This window comes from Armigeres subalbatus, chromosome 3 (assembly GCF_024139115.2).
Source record: "Armigeres subalbatus isolate Guangzhou_Male chromosome 3, GZ_Asu_2, whole genome shotgun sequence".
Classification (NCBI taxonomy): Eukaryota; Metazoa; Arthropoda; class Insecta; order Diptera; family Culicidae; genus Armigeres; species Armigeres subalbatus.
In genome coordinates this window covers 49,944,576-49,965,258 of record NC_085141.1, presented here as the reverse complement: position 1 = coordinate 49,965,258, position 20,683 = coordinate 49,944,576, and the positions used below count along the sequence as shown (strand labels likewise).

The window sequence follows — 20,683 nt, the reverse complement described above, 5'->3', positions numbered from 1 at the left end:
TAGTCTGATTCCGCGAAGAACGGAGCACCCAACTAATGAATATAGCTTCGCTCATTATCCTTAATGAGAGCTTCAAATATTCTTCAAAAATCCCTTTTCATATTTTCTTAAATATTTTTTTTCGTAGAAACTTTGTTCAGAAAAAAATGTTCGATTGTCGCCACACAAATGCTTGATTTCGCAAATTAAATTTTAAAACTCTCCTTGAATTCAACCCTGTATTAGCGTGCAAATGAGGAAACATGAAAACGTCAAGATATATTATCTTGCTGCAGTCTGAACACCTCGTAATAATTGGATACCCTCTCACTTAACAAAGTCATAAATAGCCCAATCTGAATAGGCTATTATACTGCATCTTTTAATAGCTTATCACACGGTAAAAAATCAACACGCTCAATTTAACTGTTCCATCTATTGAATGATCAACTTTAAAATCACTACTATTGAAAATGATATTCCTTTGATTTGGAAGTGGTGTCACACCTTTCACAAGTGTGTTGAATGCAGACAATTCCATAACATCAACACTGTTGATCAAAGTGCTACTCACTAGATGTTGAAATGATTAGCACTTCGATCGGCACCAATAATGTCTTCACTAAAATTGAAAGTGCTATGCTATTGAATTCACAGGTTCAAGGCTATTGATTTAAGAGTGGAGCGATATTGGTGTTGTTCTAAAAATAGATGACAGTTCTTTCATCTGTTCTGCTTATTTCACAAGGTATTTCGAAGTGTGAGATGGAGTCATGGTAAGACGAAGGACTTTCAAGCAAAGGTATGTTATTCAAATCTGAGCTGAGGTAATTCTATTTTTTTATTTTGTTGTTTAATATTCAAAACATTGTGCACGTCAAATGGAAGTGGTGGTTGAATGCGACGAGCTCAGCTATTGATATTGATTTGATTCCAAAGTAGTGCGTATTCAAATGCAAAACAGTTCGCATGGACGTGTATATTTTTTACTGCAGTATGGAACGTCAAAACCGCAATGTTTACATTTGATTTTTGTTGCTGGAGCTGTGTATGAGCTATTGATTTCTGTAATGCAGTTACAAAGGTATTCACCTGCTCTTATAGCAACTGACAAAGCGCTGCCATTAATGCTAGCAGATAGTGTAAGAAAACAAGCCATTTAGAAGCAACATTTCTGTTGACGGCTACTGTTAAACGATTAGCAGCAGAGTAGCATTTATACAGGTCGAGAAAATGTTGCCTAAAAACAATTTCAGCGATTGATGATGCATAAAGGCTCCCCCAGACCGAAGCGATTACATCGTCGCGACGGCGACAACTAGTCGCCGCGATTCTATCGTTCGGTCGCTGCCGGCAAAGTTCTATTTACGCTGCCATACCAACGGCGACAGAATCGCTGTCGCCAAGCGATAGAATCGCGTCGCGACTGTCGCATCGCGTGTGTTTGGGGGAACCTTAAAAGTTAGCCAACAGAACATGCTGATAGATGTTTGAATAATGGTTGAAATAATGCTAAAAGCATAATTTTAAGGCTTATGTGGTGAAAGCAGCATGTAGGCCTTTTTTTATTTTAACTAATTTTATTTGCTAATTATCTAATACATGCATTCATCTGTTAGACTAGGTGTTCCGTGTTTTCTTAACACTATCATCCTTATTTGCTATGTCATATTTTTTTAGTTATTATTAATACATTTCAATTGCATCTGGCAGTTAGAATTTTTTCCTCTGGTTGAATTGAACCATGTAGGAATTACAATGTTTTCAACTTAAACTAAACTTAACCTATTTTATACTAAGGGTACAAGGAGTTAATCGTTGGAATAGAAGATTGCAACGATTTTTGTCTAAAATTGGAAATTATTTTGTTGGACATTTGTTGCAATGCCTCAATATTAGAAACTCTATGAAGTTCATTGGTACTATACCTTGGAGGCAACTTCAGAATCATTTTCAAAATTTTATTTTGAATCCTCTGGAGTGCCTTCTTTCTGGTATTGCAGCAACTAGTCCATATTGGCACAGCATACAACATGGCAGGTCCAAAAATTTGTTTGTAAATCAAAAGTTTGTTCTTAAGAAGCATGTAGGCCTCTTTTTAACGTTTATACAGCATGAATCTGAAAATTAGGTTCTGCAGCATCTGTACGTAACCTCAATCTGGTGAAAGATTAGTAGTACTTCTTGTTGGACTCAGGGGCAGCCAACCAATCACGAGCTCGACCGTTGTCGGAGTCAGTCGAAAGTACTACTGAACTGTCAAAAAAGTTCATTCGACGAGGACCGAATTCATTCGTGACGTCATGCTGCAGAACCTAATAGCGTTAGCGATCGATAATGGCTGCCAAGTGAGTGCCATTTGACATTCAAGAGGTAGAAAATATTTACATATTTTAATCAAAGTAGGCTTCGGTTATATGAAAAATATTGGCACTCATCTGCTCTGTCTTTAATCAACAATTTTGTTCCTGAAAAGTCGAAAGAGTCTTTTGTTGATTAAAATGTTTCCAACATTCGCTTCATTTTCCATATAATTTTAAATAAACATTTTCAATTTGTAGCTGAAGAATATGAAAATCACGAGATCGTGAACATTAGAAAATCAATTCTGCTATACACATCTTATTTACTTTGTGCGAATCTTTGGAATGCGTGTTATCAGAAAGGAGTTATTCCGAATTTTGGTTATTATCCGTATCTCTGATATTAGTAGGGAAGAGTTATTTTTTTTTTAATTTTCCTTTTTTCATACTCTATAAAAACCTAAGACATCATGAATTTTGTCTGTCCGGTTGGTCGAACTTCAGCTTTGCGTCGCATAATGTTTTGCCCATTCGCATAATGTTTTGCTTTCTGAATATTCTTGCCCCTCTCTCCAAGATATCTGTTATATTACATTTTTCATATTGTTATGAAATTCAGCAAACCCCTTGAATAAGGTTTTCTTTATAATTACTTCTGATTGTTATTTTCTTTTTTTACTGCCAACACTGTCACCGAAGAAGTTTTTTTTAGTTGGAATAAAATAGCAACGTGTGTAAAAGGACGTGTTTTTATTGGGAGTTTTTCGTCCACCCTTTTCGCGCGTATCCGAAACATTATTGGTCCGATTATCGAACCGGATCTCGCGGAGTGACCGGTCCCAAGCGACAAAGTGCAGTTCCGAGGAAATCACTTCTCTTCGCGAGTGAAAACAACTTCGTATTCGTGCATCTTGCAGTGGCATCCGGATGCGAATTGTTTACAGTGCATAACCACCATTCCGCAGTGTCCCTTTGAGGAGCGGTGAGGTTATCGACAAGACGAGGCGTCGACTTCCGTGGAAGCCGGCATTATTGCAAAGGAAGAAGAAAGCGTTGGCTGCCGAAAAAGCCAGCCGGATATCATTACCAAACCACCACTAGGCTGGATGAGAAGAGTGAGAGGGAAAACCAGCTGAAAAAGACTATGACTGAAGCGCAGAACAGTGTGGCCAGTGCATCAGGAAACGTAGTGCATTCACCGATAGCTGATCAAAAGAAAAGAAAGGAAAACAAAAAACAACAACTTATAATGGATCAGAAAATGAACGCGTTCGAGTTCCGAAGACAAGCTGTGTCGTCTAAGTTGCAGCGGATTAGGGAAGTGCTGGGCAAACCAGAGGAAATCACCGTTCATCATTTGGACACCTATTTGCGACGGGTGGATGCTTGTTATGACGAATATAATAACATTCAAAACGAAGTATACGCGTGCTTTCCTGACCAACGCGAGGAGCAGGAAGAATACTTCATAGCGTTCGAACAACTCTATGAGGAGCTCCGCGTGAAGATTTGCTGTGTTATGGAAACATTTCGATCGAGGCAAGTAGCCGTTCCAGCAGTAGTTACGGCCGCTACAGCTAGAGAACAGCAAGTGATCGCTAATCAGCCACCCGGATTGCCTACTGTTCCACTCCCGACATTCGATGGTACGTATGAACGCTGGTTCAGGTTCAAGCAGTTGTTCCAGGATCTGATGCAGAAGCACCCCGGATTATCAGACGCAACAAAGCTACATTACCTGGCGCAATCATTAAAAGGGAAAGCGGAGAATGTTCTCAGTGAGCAGATTCTGAATGAGAATAACTTCCAAGGAGCCTGGAATATTTTGGAAGAGCGGTTTGAAAATAAGCGAACGGTCATCGACATTCACGTAGGAGGTCTACTCAATCTGAAAAAGATGAACAAGGAATGCTCATCCGATTTGCGGCAGCTAGTTGAAGAATGCAGTCGACACGTTGAGGCTTTGGAATTCCACGATCAACCTATGGAGGGCATGTCCGAGCAGTTAGTGGTTTCGTTGCTAACTTCCAAGTTGGATAAAACTACGCTTAATCTTTGGGAAAGCACTGTCACGCCGAAGGAGTTACCGGACTACAAAGAGACCATGCAGTTCCTACAAAACCGTTGTTTTGTTCTTGAGCGTTGTGAGGCTGGGATGGCGCACAGAACTTGCGATGGGATGAAGCCGAAGCAGCTGGTTGTGCCTCAGAGGCAACACGTCAAGGTACATGCAGCATTACAAATCAACGAAAATGTTTGTCCAGTATGTGAAGAGTCTCACCACATCAACAAATGTAACACACTGAAACAAATGACGGTGCCCGAACGTATTGCTATAGTTAAAGATAAGCAGCTTTGTTTCAATTGTTTGAAACGGGGACACCGGGTCGGACAGTGCAAGTCAAGGATGTGCACGATTGTAGGCTGCGGAAAGAAGCATCATACGCAGTTACATAACGAGGCTCCAGTGATGGTGGAGAAGAAAGTCAATAGTCAGACTGGATTTGCCGAAGGAAATGTATCTGACCAATCAAAGGAGCAATCGTTGCAATCTGAACGAACAACATCAACAATCACCTGTTCCAGTGCGGTTGCGAAGTCACGATACGGTCATGAGGTGATATTGACAACAGCTGTGGTCCAAGTGAGAGATTTTCGTGGCGGTTACCGTTCATGTAGAGCGCTTCTGGATTCTGGATCACAATCCAATTTCTTATCGGAAAATTGCGTCAAAATGCTGCGACTCAAATTGGATAATGTCTGTGTTCCAATCGTAGGCATCAACGGAGAGAAGATAACAGCTAAACAGCAAACTACCACCGAAGTAAAGTCTTCCGTTGGGGAGGCATCGTGGACGATGGACTTCCTCATCGTCCCACAGGTGACTGGTATCATTCCATTGCAGAAAATCGACGTACGTGAATGGAAAATACCGTCAGAACTTAATCTAGCGGATCCACGATTCAACATTCCCGCCAAAGTAGATATGCTGATCGGAGCCGAGCTCTTTTACGAGCTGCTGATCACTGAGCGCCTGAAGTTGAACAACGATAATCTTATGCTGTGGAGGTCAGAGCTTGGATGGATTGTATGCGGCTCATACAAAAGTTTTAATAAGCCATTGTTGGTAAAGGCCGCCCCCTGCAAAATGACGGATACAAACTTGGAGCACTCTGTACAGCGATTTTGGGAACAAGAGGAGATTCCGGAATCAACGATATCTACGGCAGAGAACGAGCAGTGTGTCAAGCATTTTCAATCAACTCATCGGCGAGAAAACGGTCGTTTTTTAATTCGCTTACCGTTCCGAAGCACAGTCGCTCAACTCGGTAGCTCACGAAACCTAGCAGAGAGACGGTTCCTGCAGATGGAGCGAAGATTTGATTCCCAACCGGAGCTAAAGGAACAGTATGTATCGTTCATCAACGAGTACTTGTCGCTAGGACACTGTCGTAAAATTAATATTGAGGAGAATAATGATAGCGATTACTTCCTACCGCATCATGCAATTTTGAAACCGACGAGCTCAACGACAAAAATCAGGGTTGTTTTTGATGCGTCAGCACGTTCAGACACAAATCTTTCCTTGAACGACGTGCTGGTCGCAGGACCAGTGTTGCAAGACAGCCTAATGGCGATTGTTCTAAGATTTCGGCGCTACAAATACGTTTTCACCGCTGATATAGTAAAAATGTTTCGGCAAATCAAGGTAGATGAAGCCGACTCGGTTTACCAGAAAATACTATGGAGAGAGAACCCGCAGGAACCGTTGCAAACACTCGAACTTACGACTATAACATACGGCACGTCTTGCGCACCGTTCTGTGCCACCGCTTGCCTTAAACAATTGGCACAGGATGAAAGAGCGGCTTTTCCGAATGCTTCTCAAATAGTAGAACAGGATTTTTATATGGACGACGTTCTATCCGGTGCTGATGATCTGCAAATGGCTTTGGAAGGTCAAGACCAACTAATAGCTATGTTACATCGCGGAGGGTTTCATTTGCACAAATGGTGTGCAAACACACCGGTGCTTCTGGAACGAATTCCAGAACGTGAGCGCGAAATGCAAGTCAAAATTGAAGAACATAGTCCCAATGAAGTGATTAAAGCACTAGGATTGCTTTGGGACCCCAACAGCGACAATTTTCTATTCAGAATTGACACTTCTGAGACACGAGAATACAACACGAAGCGGACAGTACTGTCAGACACAGCAAAAATATTTGATCCCCTCGGGTTCTTGGGACCAGTGACGATCAAGGCCAAAATCTTTATACAAGAACTATGGTCCCATGGTGTATGCTGGGATGAACGATTGACAGCAGATCAGGAAAGCAGATGGAATAGATTCACTCAAGAATTGCAGCGCATCGATGACTTGAAGATACCGAGAAGAGCTGTCGCAGATGGTGCTGTAATTTTCGAAATTCATGGTTTTTCGGATGCCAGCAAGAAGGCGTACGGCGCATGTGTGTACCTGCGCAGCGTTAAATCAGATGGAACAGCCGACCTCCATCTATTGAGCAGTAAAACACGTGTCGCCCCATTACCGAAGAAAGCTGGTAGTAAACGAAGCAATAAACCTTTCACCATACCGAGAGCGGAACTGTGTGGTGCTCATTTGCTGGCTCATTTGGTTCAACTATCGATTGCCTACGTCTAGACGTCAATTCCGTCGTGCTCTGGTGTGACTCGCAAATAGTCCTGTGCTGGCTCAATAAATCTCCTGAGAGTCTCGAAGTTTTCGTCGGCAACAAGGTACGTGACATCAACCAGCTGACCAACTGCTTTGAATGGCGATACATAAACACACAGGACAACCCTGCAGATTTAGCGTCGCGGGGAGTCTACCTTTCCGAACTCAAACAATCATCCTTATGGTGGCATGGACCCCCGATGCTACACGATGCTCATTACGTATACCATCCATACGAAACCGTTTTGCCAATTATTCAGGAAGCAGAGATGTGCGAACTTTCACAAGCACATGTTGCAATTGAGACATCACCTAGTGAGCTATTAACAAGATACAGTGACTTTCGGGTGCTTCAGCGAGTAGTGGCGTACATGTGTCGGTTCATGAATAACGCTAAACAGAAGGACAAAGTTCTGCGTAGAACTGGATTTTTTACCGTCAACGAGCTTCGTTTCGACACGCAAAGGATCATTGCACAAACTCAACGAGAAGGCTTTCCTGATGAATTACGAATGGTGGTTACACGACAAGTGTCAAAAAGCAAGTTATTGCAGTTGGACCCATTTGTCGATCGTGAAGGTATGTTGAGAGTCGGTGGTCGTTTGAAACACGCCAAGATTTCGTTTGAGAAGAAGCATCAGTTAATACTGCCACAGCACCATCATGTGACAAAAATTTTGATTGCGTCACTGCATAACGAACATCTTCACATCGGTCAGCAAGGTTTACTGGCCATAGTTCGTCAACGGTATTGGCCAGTGCGAGGAAGGAGTGTCATTAGACAAGTGGTGAAGAAATGCGTCCGATGCTTCCGTATGCATCCTCCTGAAGTCATCCAGTTTATGGGATCATTGCCTGATTACCGAGTTAACCCATCGCCAGTCTTCAACTGTACTGGCATAGATTATGCAGGACCCTTTTTCATACGATCTGGCATTCGTCGTGTCACAAGAATAAAGGCTTACGTAGCTCTGTTTATTTGTATGAGCTCTAAGGCTATACATTTAGAACTTGTGTCGGACCTCACAAGTGCAGCTTTTTTGGCGGCCTTACAAAGGTTTGTTGGACGACGGGGATGTCCGGAAAAACTGATCTCAGACAACGCTACAAATTTTCGTGGAGCTGATTCCGAATTGCACGAACTTTTCAAACTTTTTCAGTCCCAACAATATAAGAACAAAATCCATCACTTCTGTACTGCCCGAGAAATTCAGTGGTCCTTTATACCGCCCAGGTCACCAAATTTTGGTGGCGTCTGGGAAGCTGGGGTTAAAGCAGCAAAATCCCATCTCAAAATCGTCCTTTGTGAAGCATCCTTGAACTACGAAGAGATGACCACCGTGTTGGTTCAAGTAGAAGCGATACTAAACTCTCGCCCTATGACGCAAGTCTCCAATGATGCTAACGATTTTAACGCATTAACTCCTGGCCATTTCTTGGTGGGTCGAGAACTGACAGCCGTACCTGAACCAAGTTATGATAATGTACGAGTGTCGTCACTTTCCCGATGGCAACATCTGCAAAAGTTGAAGCAGGATTTCTGGAGCAGGTGGTCGACGGAGTACTTAAGTGAACTGCAGCCAAGAAGTAAATGGTATAAGAATAAATTAACGATTCGGCCAGACATGCTTGTAGTCCTGAGAGAGGACAACGTTGCACCACAAATGTGGCGTTTGGGTCGAATTGTCGAGGTTACACCAGGTGCTGATGGATTAGTTCGTGTGGTGAAGATTAGAACGGCTAACGGAGAAGTCACCCGGGCGGTAACTAAGATAGCTATTCTGCCAATCGAAGATTAATGCGAAAATGGAGTTATTTGACACGGTGTGTCAACGCGGGGAGGATGTTATGAAATTCAGCAAACCCCTTGAATAAGGTTTTCTTTATAATTACTTCTGATTGTTATTTTCTTTTTTTACTGCCAACACTGTCACCGAAGAAGTTTTTTTTAGTTGGAATAAGATAGCAACGTGTGTAAAAGGACGTGTTTTTATTGGGAATTTTTCGTCCACCCTTTTCGCGCGTATCCGAAACACATATGTTTATTATATTAACAAAATTGAATTACGCATGTATAAATGGTAATTAGTCAAAGCCCAGTTCGCAAAAGTGAAATCTTTTTGTTATTAGGCTACGGCTGAGATAGCTTTATAATATATAAACCGCTGTCATCTATTGCGCGATTATTTAACTTGACGAATACTCAGACGGACTGGGTAGATCAACAAATTGCCCAGCCACCAGAATCCCTAAGCAAACTTGCCGGTATGAATTCGACAGATTTGGTTAGCTTTTAACGGAGTTGAACAAAGCAAATACTAGCGGACTTATGATGGACTCCGACAAACGTTCCTACTACGGAGCTTGGCGAATAATTCTGAAGTGCGGATTTCCTTAGTCGTAATGAAGCATATTATTTCTTAAATTTCGTCCGCTAACTAACCAACCATCGTCCTAAGAGCGAATCAGCCAATTCATGTTTAATTCCAGCTTTCATGATAATTAGATATTGTGTGTAGCAGGGTTTTCAATTGTGCTTTTGGTTCTCAAATTCTTCAGCTGAAATACAAAGATATAGCGAATAAGAAATAAAGAAATCTACAGAAAACATATTTTGACTTTCGATAAACAAAATTGTTGCTTTATGTGGCAGAGCTCATGAGTGCCAATATTTTTCAAGAGTTCAGGACCTACTACGATTAAAATATGTAAATATTTTCTACCTCTTGAACGTCAAAAGGGCACTCACTTGGCCGCCATTACCATCGCAAAATACTGGATAGGGTATATGCGAAGAAGCACATCCATAATATTCTTTGTTATTTACATATGTCAAAGTGACGGTGATGACAGAGCAGCGGCCATTGAATCAGGAGATCAGAAGTTCGAATCTAGGTAGCAACAAAATTGATATTTGAGTTTTCAAAAAAAAAACATTAGATAAACTCCGAAATTCACTCTCCTCTCAAATAATATTTAATCAAATTGAATTCATTGGCTGTATAAAACTTATTTAACAAATTGAAAAAATCTGAATAAGCGCCATTGAAGCGAATTATATTACTAAATGGTTTAGTAAAAATCGAGAAAAAATTGTATAACATGCTGTAAAGTAGTTGTGCAGGTACGCCAAAAACAGCTGAGTAGATTCGCCAGATTTGCTGGTAAAAGCATTGAATAGAAGTTCTTGATCATATGTATAGCACACATATTCAGCTTGAAGCCGTATAATCGAGTTGAAATAACATTTACATTGACATTAAATGTTAGTTGGTAATTTCTCGTCGTTCATTTTCGTCCCCGATCCAATCGTACGATGGGATTCGGCATCTTTCCTTTCTACATTTGCGGGGGGATCTGGGGCGGGAGTACTATTTTGCATGCCGCTTGCTGATGTATCATTGGCTTTGATTTATCCAGATATTCTATCTACCGGCGCTGCAGATAATGGATTTCGATTTGGGTCTTTCTTCTTCTCTTTCTTTTGCATCAGATTCTCTGCTTTGTTTGCACCGCTGCTGGATTCGGCATTATCCACTTTACTGGATAATCCACCGGTTGTGGTGTTTTTTTGTGTGTCCTTCTCCATGAGAATTGTTCTCAAGCGCGACTGTTTGTTTTACTTGCATTTTATGTCCCTAACGGCGTTATAAAAGTATTGGGCAATGCCCAATGGGCATACCTTTCTCAGATGCGAGTCTGACTTGCATTCGAAGCACTTCAACTTCTGTCCGTCGTAGTATATGCGTCCTTTCATATTTCGAAAATACATCACCTCAGGAATCACATTTTCAATCTCGATGTAGATGCCACGAACTCCGGTATACATATCGAGCTGATATTCAGCCGGAAACCGTTCTCGAACTGTGCGCTTCACTTTTCCGAATTTTGCCATCACAGATGACAAAACAGTATCAGGGATTTCCGGTGGCAAGTCGAAAATCCTCACATATCTAGTGTTGGCACCAGCTATAGCTGTTCTTGGTTTTGATGGACATTTTTATTTTATAATAACGGTCTACCGGTGCACCGTGTAACCGCTCTTTCAATTTGTTCACCATTTGAGTATAATCGATTGATGCAACGGTAGCTCCCGGAAAAATAAGCTTCACCTCTTCAAAAATTACTGGGCCACTTAGCGTAATAAAAAGATTTTTCTTATTGCTGTCCGAAATATTATTCAAAATATACGTATAGAAAAAGTTGAATGTTCAGTAGGGTTAACCTTCCACACTTTCTTCCGGAGACACGATTCATTCATTTATTTAGCTTACCTGTGACACGATTAATAACATCTATTTCGAATTCACAAGTTGCGATAAAATGCAATATCTTCTGAGCAGCCTAGACTCGTTTATCCTTGCTCAATCCAAAGAGATATTCACAATACATAATGCTAGTTGAATTAATTATGCTTTTTTGTGTGATATCATTGAAATAAAATTAGGTACACAATTCAATTCCGGCGTTTATACATCACATTTTTTCGTCGAATTTATTGCCATTATTTCGTTTTGTTTTCGATGTAGTTTCCTTCTGTAGAACCAGAGTAGAATGGCAACTTTGCAACGGCTTCACTAAAATAAACGCCTCCCCAGAAAGCTGTATCCATTGTCAGTTTTCTTTCTTGTCTTGGTTTTTTTTTCTGTCTCCCTTGTAGTTCCGCTTGGGAATTCGTCCACAAAATAAAAAGTAAATTTTCTAAAAACATCCGTCTCAGACAGACCGTGTGCTCGGTCGACCCTTCGCGTCACACAAAGAGACACAATCACGATTAAAATGCCTTCACGATATATCAAGCGTTTCCTTTGCTTCCCTCTCTATTTGGCTTGGTACTTCTCGTAGATGATTATGATGGTGATAGAATGCTGTTCCGACAAGCTTGATTACTCCTTTCGCCGGTGGATCGGAATGACGGCTTTGTCGAAGGGTGATTTGTACTTTATGCCCGAGTCGGTGAAAAACTTGTCCGGAATGCCCAGGCTACACAAGTATAGTCGGCCTGAGGCACTTTCCGGCCCGAGGTCATTCAGTGGCAAGATGGGCAGAATTGAGCATTTGGCCGAAATGGAATCCAAACCTCCGGCAGGTGGATCAATCACCAATACCGGGGCACGGCTTTCCGAAAGCCATTTACGTAGTGGTTCGGCTGGACTATGCGACTTAATGGCAGCAATTACCAGATCTGAGGATGGAAGCGCTAAAAAAAGAAATGTAACGTTCGATTTTTGAAACTTATCAGAGTTTAGGAGATGACTTTACTTACTATTAACATTAAACGTAAAGAGATTCCCGGTGGCCGCGTACAGTTCCAGCTCGTGACTGGTTCGAGTGGTATTGGTGGCACACGATACATAAACGACCACCTTCAAGCCGTGACAGGCCAGTAATCGGCCGGTGGCAATTCCAATCTCACTCAGTCTTGCATTGTACGGTTCATCACAAACGATCACAATCTTGGGCCACTGGTGCTGATTGTTCGGTGTCAGACGACGTGACCCTCCGAGCAGCTGTAGGGCTATCTCGGTGGCCCCTCGTGCCAGGAGATCATTTTGGCGCTCCAACGCTAGGCCGTGGTTCTCCGCCAGCTGTTGGATCAGGTTTCTAGTGCTGCGTGGAATGGAAGGGATCACAAGGCCTTCGTCTGTTACGTATTCCTGGCTGGGCCCACCGCCGGAGGCAACAGATCTTTGTACAACTAAATTTTCCAGTTCGATCTGTCGATACTGGGTCGGTTCCGATGCGAGGACATTTTCGTCATGGCGGTACTTTCTGTTGGTAGCGGAACTTGTCTGGCGAAGCAGATCCGGTTTCTGCTGGATGGCATCAATCTCGTCCCAAATGGCCCTTTTATCGAATAGAGCCAGATTCTTTTCGAAATCAAACTCCTCATCCATCATCGGATCGTCGACAGGAGTTCCAAATGTAGAATTCTTATTTGCATATCTGTTTCCGTTCCCATTCCCGTTTCCATTACGGGACTTTTTCTTTTGGTTATCATTTTTGCACAAGGAGTTACCTGTAAAATAGAGTACGTATGTATCTTGGCTTACATAAGAAATTTTGTTATAATTATTAAGATAACTTAAAGGCTACAATAACCCAAATACATCCAAATGATTATTAGACATTACCCTTTCCGCATTGAAAATTTATTTTTTCCCGTAGAGAAAAACATGAGTTCTTACTTTTTTGCGACGATGTTCCTCCGTTGATCTCAATCGGACGACTTGTGCTTTTTGCAGATCCGCTCTCGAATCCGTTTTTTTGCTGCTGGCCGTTTCCGTACCTATTCGGTCCCGGCGATTTCGTCGACAGTTTCGCATTGTATGCCCTATTATCGTTTGGCGGAGTTTTACTCCTATGTCCGTTTGTCTTTCCTAATTTTAAAGAATCCAATCCACTAACAGCCGTCGCTTCCAATTGGTTTGACCCTTGAGGCTGCGCTTGTTGTTTCACCGGAAGCAGATTTGGTACATTTGAGCTAGAAATCAGTTCCAATCGCACAATGTCCTTGCACGTTAGCGTCACTTCAACACTGGTTTTCTTCAGCGGAATTCCGTTTCGCACGGCTTTCGTTATCACAATTTCCGCAGGACTAACTTGCTTGATCACCCCTTGGAAAATGCCAATGTCCCCGCGGCACTGGATCGAAACCGATTTGCCGACCCAATTATCGCTCATAGTGCTGCCACTAAAGAAATGAAAGATATATTGCAGCAAATAAGGTTTCCAGTTGATCCGTTTCTTTCTCCTTCTTCTGCTGTCCACTGGTACTGCTGGCCTGAATTTGTTAATCCCCTCTACTCTCCGTCGTGAGATTGCGTATTATTGCTAGTTGGCCAGTCACCTTGTTTTTCTTCGTCGACACTTATGGCTTTCAAAGCTAACTAAATCTGCCTTATCTACATGCACTTAAGACTCCACAATATTGTTCAAATCACTGGCAAGAGATTTGGCGAAGTTCTTCATTAATTTGCACAATTTCTTTTAGCACAAATGCACTGCAAAGTTCACTCACATTTTCGTCACCGACCATTTCCCACCATGATTTCGAATTCGGGAGAACAGATCGACGGTGACGAAGTGGTAAAAGGATTTTGATGTTTTTCTGACACTTCGATTTCGAAATTCGAACACAAAAACGCCCGCCTCAGCGCCAGGGGTACATCAACACGCCAATATGAAATTACCTTTAAACATTATTAATTTTACCCACACACGTCAAGCATTGCCCGCCCAAAAAATATTTTAGTTACAATCTGTTACAATAAGATAAACATTGTCGTTGTCGTCGCTGTCCGGAACATCTTTTGCTGGCGAGGATATGGGATCTAAATGTCAATGAAGAAAAAATACATACGATTTGACAGTTAGGTACCACACATGTTTCGGACAGCAGAACAAAGGGATCCGAAGCGACAATCTTTATTTGGTAACTAAAATATCTTTTGCCCGCCCGGATAAAAAATACAATCACGGATAGATTCGTAAGCTCATTAATGAGTAAAAATTTAACCATTTTTTGATCTTGTATTGGGCTGTCAGAAAATGAGGAACATTTGACAACCACCAAATCAAAATCCAAATCCAATCCAAATCCAATCCAAATCCAATCCAAATCCAATCCAAATCCAATCCAAATCCAATCCAAATCCATTCCAAATCCAATCCTAATACAATCCAAATCCAATCCAAATCCAATCCAAATCCAATCCAATACAAATCCAATCCTGGGCTGCAAAATGGTGGGTTGACATCAAGAAAGGAGCGCCCAACAGAGCTCTGGTCCCCACAAGTCCCTATCTCACGCTTCCACGGGTCGTCCGATGACAAAAGACCGCCAGCTAAGGGTTGTGTCAGTGGCGTAGCCAGAAAATTGGTCTGGGGGGGGTTTCCTGAACATTTTTTTTTTCGAAAAAAAAAATTTCTTCCAAAAATGTTGTCTCTGGGGGGGGGTTTTAACCCCAAAACCACCCCCGTGGCTACGCCACTGGGTTGTGTACTTAGCTGGTAGTGCAGCCTGATGGGCACTGTTGTCTTTCTGACATCAGCTAGAGTGAGAAGGTACGCCTCGAGCGTCTGTTCATCAGGAGGTGCGGCTCAAATAGCGTCTGCCTGGTACCCAGCGGCTGATTAATGAAATGCTGTATCGCGTCAGCTATACCTAAGGTGGCAACCTCATCATCGCGATGTAGGTAACGCGACCCCGGTAAGGTAGCTTACAGAAGCCTCTCAAATACCACGAAAAATGGAGATAGAAGAAAAAGAGAACGTTATTTTTGGCAACCGACCCGGCAACGAAATAAGGACTATGATTGGAAACTCGGTACTTGGAATGTCAGGACCCTAAATGAACCTGGACGAGTGAGCCTTCTGGCCCGTGAACTACAGAAGCTTGGAGTGAACGTGGCTGCTATTCAAGAAGTCCGATGGCCTAGATCCGGAGAACGTGAATTCCGAGCCGTGGACCCCACGACCAACACTGCATTCAAGTATAACATCTATCACAACGGCGGTGAAAAGGCAGAACATGGAGTTGGTGTCGTAGTGATGGGCAAGCAGATGAAGCGAGTGATGCGGTGGAAACCCATTAGCGAACGAATCTGTGTGTTGAGATTACGGGGCAAATTTTTCAATTACAACCTAATCAACGTTTACGCACCGACAAAAGATAAATCCGACGACGTGAAGGACACGTTTTATGAGTGTCTTGAAGCCTATGGAGAGTGCCCAAAGCAGTACGTGAAAATTGTTATCGGAGACGCTAACGCTCAGGTCGGTAGAGAGGACTTTTTCCGTCCCATAACCGGTAGGGAGAGCCTTCACTCCGCTACCAATCACAACGGCCTACAGCTAGTAAATTTTGCTGCTGCCAGAGGGATGGCCATCAGTAGCACCTACTTTGCATTAAAGAACATCCGAAAGCACACCTGAAGACACCCAAATGGTGAAACTTGCAACCAGATAGACCATGTTCTGGTGGATGGGCGCCATTTCTAGGATGTTATCGATGTGCGGACATTCAGAGGTCCGAACGTTGACTCTGATCACTACCTCGTTGTCAGTAAAATTCGATCACGGTTGTCAACTGTATCGAACGAAAGATTACAGCGAACGATGTGTTACAATATCCAGCGATTGTCGGCGGAAGGAGTATCGGCTGAGTACCGCCAGAAGCTCGACGAACGGATAAGTTCAATCAACGGTAGCGATAACATCAACGATCTGTGGGAGTCGATCCATGGAGCGGTGAGCACAACAGCACGAGAAGTGGTAGACACTGCACAGAGGCGAGTTGGACGAGTTAGTTCGATGCGGACTGACAGAGAGTGACAGACGAGAAGAACGTTGCCAGAAGCCGGATGTTGGTGTCGGATACCCGATCGAATAGAGATCGGTACAAAGAAGCTAGAGCAGCCGAAAAACAAACCCACCGCAGGAAGAAAAAAGAGTACGAAGAACAAGTTATTAGTGAGGCGAAGGAAAAATGGAGCAGAACGCTATGCGGAGGTTCTATGAGTCTGGCAATGGCGTGCGGAGGAAGACAGCGCCTTCTCCAGTCATGTGCAACGACCAACAAGGAAATTTGCTGACAGATAAAACTGAAGTGACTGCCAGGTGGAAGCAACACTTCGAGACTTTGTTGAATGGAGGAAGTGACGGTGCATCGGTGAACAGAATAAATATTAGCGACGATGGACAAGCTGTGGAGTCACTTACACTAGATGAGGTTTAAAAAGCTGTTAAAGAGCTGAAAAACAATAAGGCTGCGGGGAAGGACCAGCTCCCGGCTGAACCTCTCAAACATGGCAGTGAGCAGCTTTATGAATTGCTGCACCATATTATGTCGAAAATATGGGAAGACGAGGAGATGCCTGCTAGCTGATTGGACGGCCTCATTTGCCCTCTCTTTAAGAAAGGGCACAGACTGAAGTGCGCCAATTACCGAAGAATAACACTCCTTAATTCGGCGTACAAAATTATGTCCCGTATTCTGTTCAACATTGAGACCGCTTGCAGAGTCCTTTGTCGGCGAATACCAAGCAGGTTTTTGGTGAGGGCCGATCAACGACGGATCAAATGTTTACCCTGAGACAAATCCTTGATACATTCCGGGAGTACAACTTGCAGACACATCATCTGTTTATTGATTTCAAGGCGGCGTACGATTCAGTGAAACGGAATGAACTATGGCAAATTATGCTTGAACATGGTTTTCCGGCGAAACTGATACGGCTGATTCGTATAACGTTGGACGGATCGAAATCAAGTGTAAGGGTTGCGGATGAAATATCGACGTCATTTGTTACCTTAGATGGATTAAAGCAGGGTGATGCACTCTCAAATCTACTGTTCAATATTGCGCTGGTGTGCAAAGAAGCGGTACCATTATCACAAAATCGCATATGCTCTTGGGATTTGCGGACGATATCGATATTATCGGAATTGATCGCCGTGCCTTGGAAAAGGCTTTTGTGCCTTTTAAGAGGGAGACAGCGAGGATTGGACTCACGATCAATACCAGCAAAACGAAGTACATGGTCGCTGGAAATCAACGTGGGTTCATTAGTGGTGGTGGTAGCGAAATAGTGCTGGATGGTGAAAAATTTGAAGTGGTAGAAGAATTTGTGTATCTTGGAACATTAGTGACGTGCGATAATGATGTTACCCGCGAGGTGAAAAGGCGTATTGCAGCTGCAAATAGGGCTTATTACGGACTTCGTAACCAGCTTAAGTCCCGTAGTCTGCAAACGAAAACAAAACTCGCGCTGTATACTACTCTGATTCTTCCGGTGGCTTTATACGGCCATGAGACATGGACGTTAAAGGAGGCTGATCGGAGAGCTCTCGGAGTGTTTGAGCGTAAGGTGCTGCGGACAATACTCGGCGGTAAACAGGAGAACGGTATCTGGCGGCGTCGCATGAATCACGAATTGTACCAGGTGTATAAAGGGCTGGATATTATTAAGCTTATACAACACGGCAGACTACGGTGGGCTGGTCACGTTGTTCGTATGCCGGAAGAACGTCAAGCGAAGATAATATTTAGTAGAGAACCCGGAAGAGGCCGTATGCTTCGTGGAAGGCCGCGTACACGATGGCTTTTTGCAGTTGAAGAGGATCTGGGGGTGCTCAATGTTCAGGGCGAGTGGAAGCGATTGGCCCAGGATCGAGTCCAGTGGAAAAGGATACTCCATTCGGCGTAGGTTCATCGAAGAGCTGTAGCCCATCAAGTATCAAGTAAGGTAGAATTACAATGATATGGACATGCTAATATCATCTTCCAAGCTTAGACGTACATGTTCATGATAGAATTAGAGGCGAAAGTATAGAATTGATAGTTCCGTTAGGATACGGCAGGCATGAAGAATGTTTTTATACAAGTCGATTTGAAAGCGAGCGGAGGGCAATATTTGTGATGGCACATATCACACGACCTTCCTTCTGCCAAGCTCCCGTATGAAGGCGAAGGGGGAGGGAAGAATATCAGTGTGGAAGCTGATATATCTCCACTGGCAAAAGGAAATCCTATCTCGAAATCCTTTTCGACTAAATGCTGATGTTCAATGCCTGTTTCTTCATGCCTGCCGTATCCTAACGGAACTATCAATTCTATACTTTCGCCTTTAATTCTATCATGAACATGTACGTCCAAGTTTGGAAGATGATATTAGCATTTCCATATCATTGTAAATCGTTCAACTTCACGTAGAAGTAACGTAACAACGTAACACACACGAAATCATTAATTTAAGGTAGAATTGTTGTAATGCCGTCGGAGTAGATAATGCAGTCCAAAAAAACGCCTTTGAGTTTACTTGTCCGCAGAGAGAATACTGATTGGAAAATTGACTCTGTGTTCGGAAATGATGAATGGTGTCGTCTTCTTAGCTTTGATGGAATGGATGGCTGACCTTGCAATCCATCAGGTCGTTCAGGGCTTCTTACGGCTAATCATGATTACGACACCATAGTTTGGCTACTAGGGTGGTTCAAAAAATCGATTTTGCTCCACAGTGCTCATCTGATTCTTTACCATGTTCTGAGTGTTCTCTGAAAATTTGAGCTCATTTGGATTAAAACTGATTTAGCACAAGCCGTTTCAAGTTAGCATGCAAATTAGTATGGGGAAATTTATTTTTTCATTTTAGTGATTATGGCGCTTCCTCATTAAGCGCTGGTTAAAAGAAAACCTACATAGCTAAAAGGAATACTTATAAGAAAATTATTTTGAGCTTTTTAGTGGAATGTTTTCACCTGTCATAAGACGAGTTTATACAATCCCATTTCATTCCACCACTTAATTGTATCTTGACAGATACGTATTTCGACCTCAACAGTAAGGCCGTCTTCAGTGTCTCGTACTTGACTCGACTTGAAGAAAATGTTCGCAGCTTACACTATTTATACTATTTATACTATTATTATGGATCTCTACAATACGTCAGGCATAGGTGTAACGAGGCTGTAGCCAACCAGGTATCCAGGTAGGTACGATCCTGTTCGGTACATGTCATTACGCTTCATCTTCAATGAGTACCAAAAAAAATGTGTTTATTTTGTTTTAACAATAAGACCATTCTTATTTTTATATTGTATTTGTAGTTTTAATCTGTTTTGTATATGTAATGTTTGTTAAAAGATATGGAGTTTTTATACTTTTTTCAGTACACATCGTTATCTCAAAAAAGATTTTCCCCATCCCTATTTCATTAAGACATTTTTTTGTCAGATGAAATAAAATAAAATAAATAAATAAATACTGTACGGCGCCTTTCTACACAGCAACACAATAATTTCATTTAATTGAAAATTTGAAAAACATTAATGGAACACTGCTGAGAAAATCAGCGAGTTTGTTCTATTTTGCTCCCGATTCAAACTAGAATAGTGGTCGAAAACTTGATTTCACTCTAAAGGCTTTTTTTTACGTTTTACTTGCTTTTGGCTGCGGGCAGCAGGGACTATGTCCAAGGGCTTGACGATCCCTCCCCAGGCCATCTGCGAGTTGTGGCGCCTGCCTAGGATGTGGTGGGGTTTGACAGTGGGCCCTGTTAAACCTCTATAAAAAGCTGCATGTATCCGCAAGTAGGCTCCGCCAAAGCGACCGTGTGCCGCTCAAAGCGCACAAGCCCAAGTCCTGGTGTTAGGTGGGACGCTAAACAGCCCTGACACGACGGCCCTCCGACGAGACAGGAGGTTTGCGCAGGCCCAATAAGCCGCCTTTAAAAACAACTATTACGAACGACATAGAAGATAATACGACTCGATACAATCGGCAACGAATAAAGGACCACGATTGGAAGCTTGGAACATGGAACTGCAAGTCGCTAGGCTTCGCAGGTTGCGATAGGATAATCTACGATGAATTACATCCCCGCAACTTCGATGTCGTAGCGCTGCAGGAAATCTGCTGGACAGGACAGAAAGTGTGGAAAAGCGGGCATCGAGCGGCTACCTTCTACCAAAGCTGTGGCACCACCAACGAGCTGGGAACCGGCTTCATAGTGCTGGGAAAGATCCGCCAACGCGTGATTGGGTGGCAGCCAATCAACGCAAGGATGTGCAAGCTGGGGTCTTCAACTATAGCATCATCAACGTGCACTGCCCACAGGAAGGGAGATCCGACGACCAGAAAGAAGCATTCTATGCGCAGCTGGAGCAGACATACGATGGATGCCCACTGCGGGACGTCAAA

At 42.8% G+C, this 20,683-nt stretch overlaps 3 protein-coding genes across 3 annotated transcripts; 2 read left to right on the top strand and 1 right to left on the bottom strand.

Annotated features, from left to right (window-relative positions):
- Positions 1–3,426: 3,426 nt before the first annotated feature.
- Positions 3,427–6,948, top strand: LOC134221621 (uncharacterized). The gene has a single exon (XM_062700811.1). The coding sequence runs from the start codon at positions 3,427–3,429 to the stop codon at positions 6,946–6,948; it is 3,522 nt and encodes a 1,173-aa protein (XP_062556795.1).
- Positions 6,949–7,181: 233 nt separating this feature from the next.
- LOC134221620 (uncharacterized) lies at positions 7,182–8,780 on the top strand. Its single transcript, XM_062700809.1, has one exon. It carries the CDS (start codon positions 7,182–7,184, stop codon positions 8,778–8,780), a length of 1,599 nt encoding a protein of 532 aa, XP_062556793.1.
- Positions 8,781–11,441: 2,661 nt separating this feature from the next.
- Positions 11,442–14,062, bottom strand: LOC134227619 (enhancer of mRNA-decapping protein 3). The gene is made up of 3 exons (XM_062709234.1): positions 13,170–14,062; positions 12,248–13,000; positions 11,442–12,181 (listed from the first exon to the last, which is right to left on the bottom strand). The coding sequence occupies exons 1-3, from the start codon at positions 13,663–13,665 to the stop codon at positions 11,868–11,870; spliced, it is 1,563 nt and encodes a 520-aa protein (XP_062565218.1). The 5' UTR covers positions 13,666–14,062; the 3' UTR covers positions 11,442–11,867.
- Positions 14,063–20,683: the final 6,621 nt, after the last annotated feature.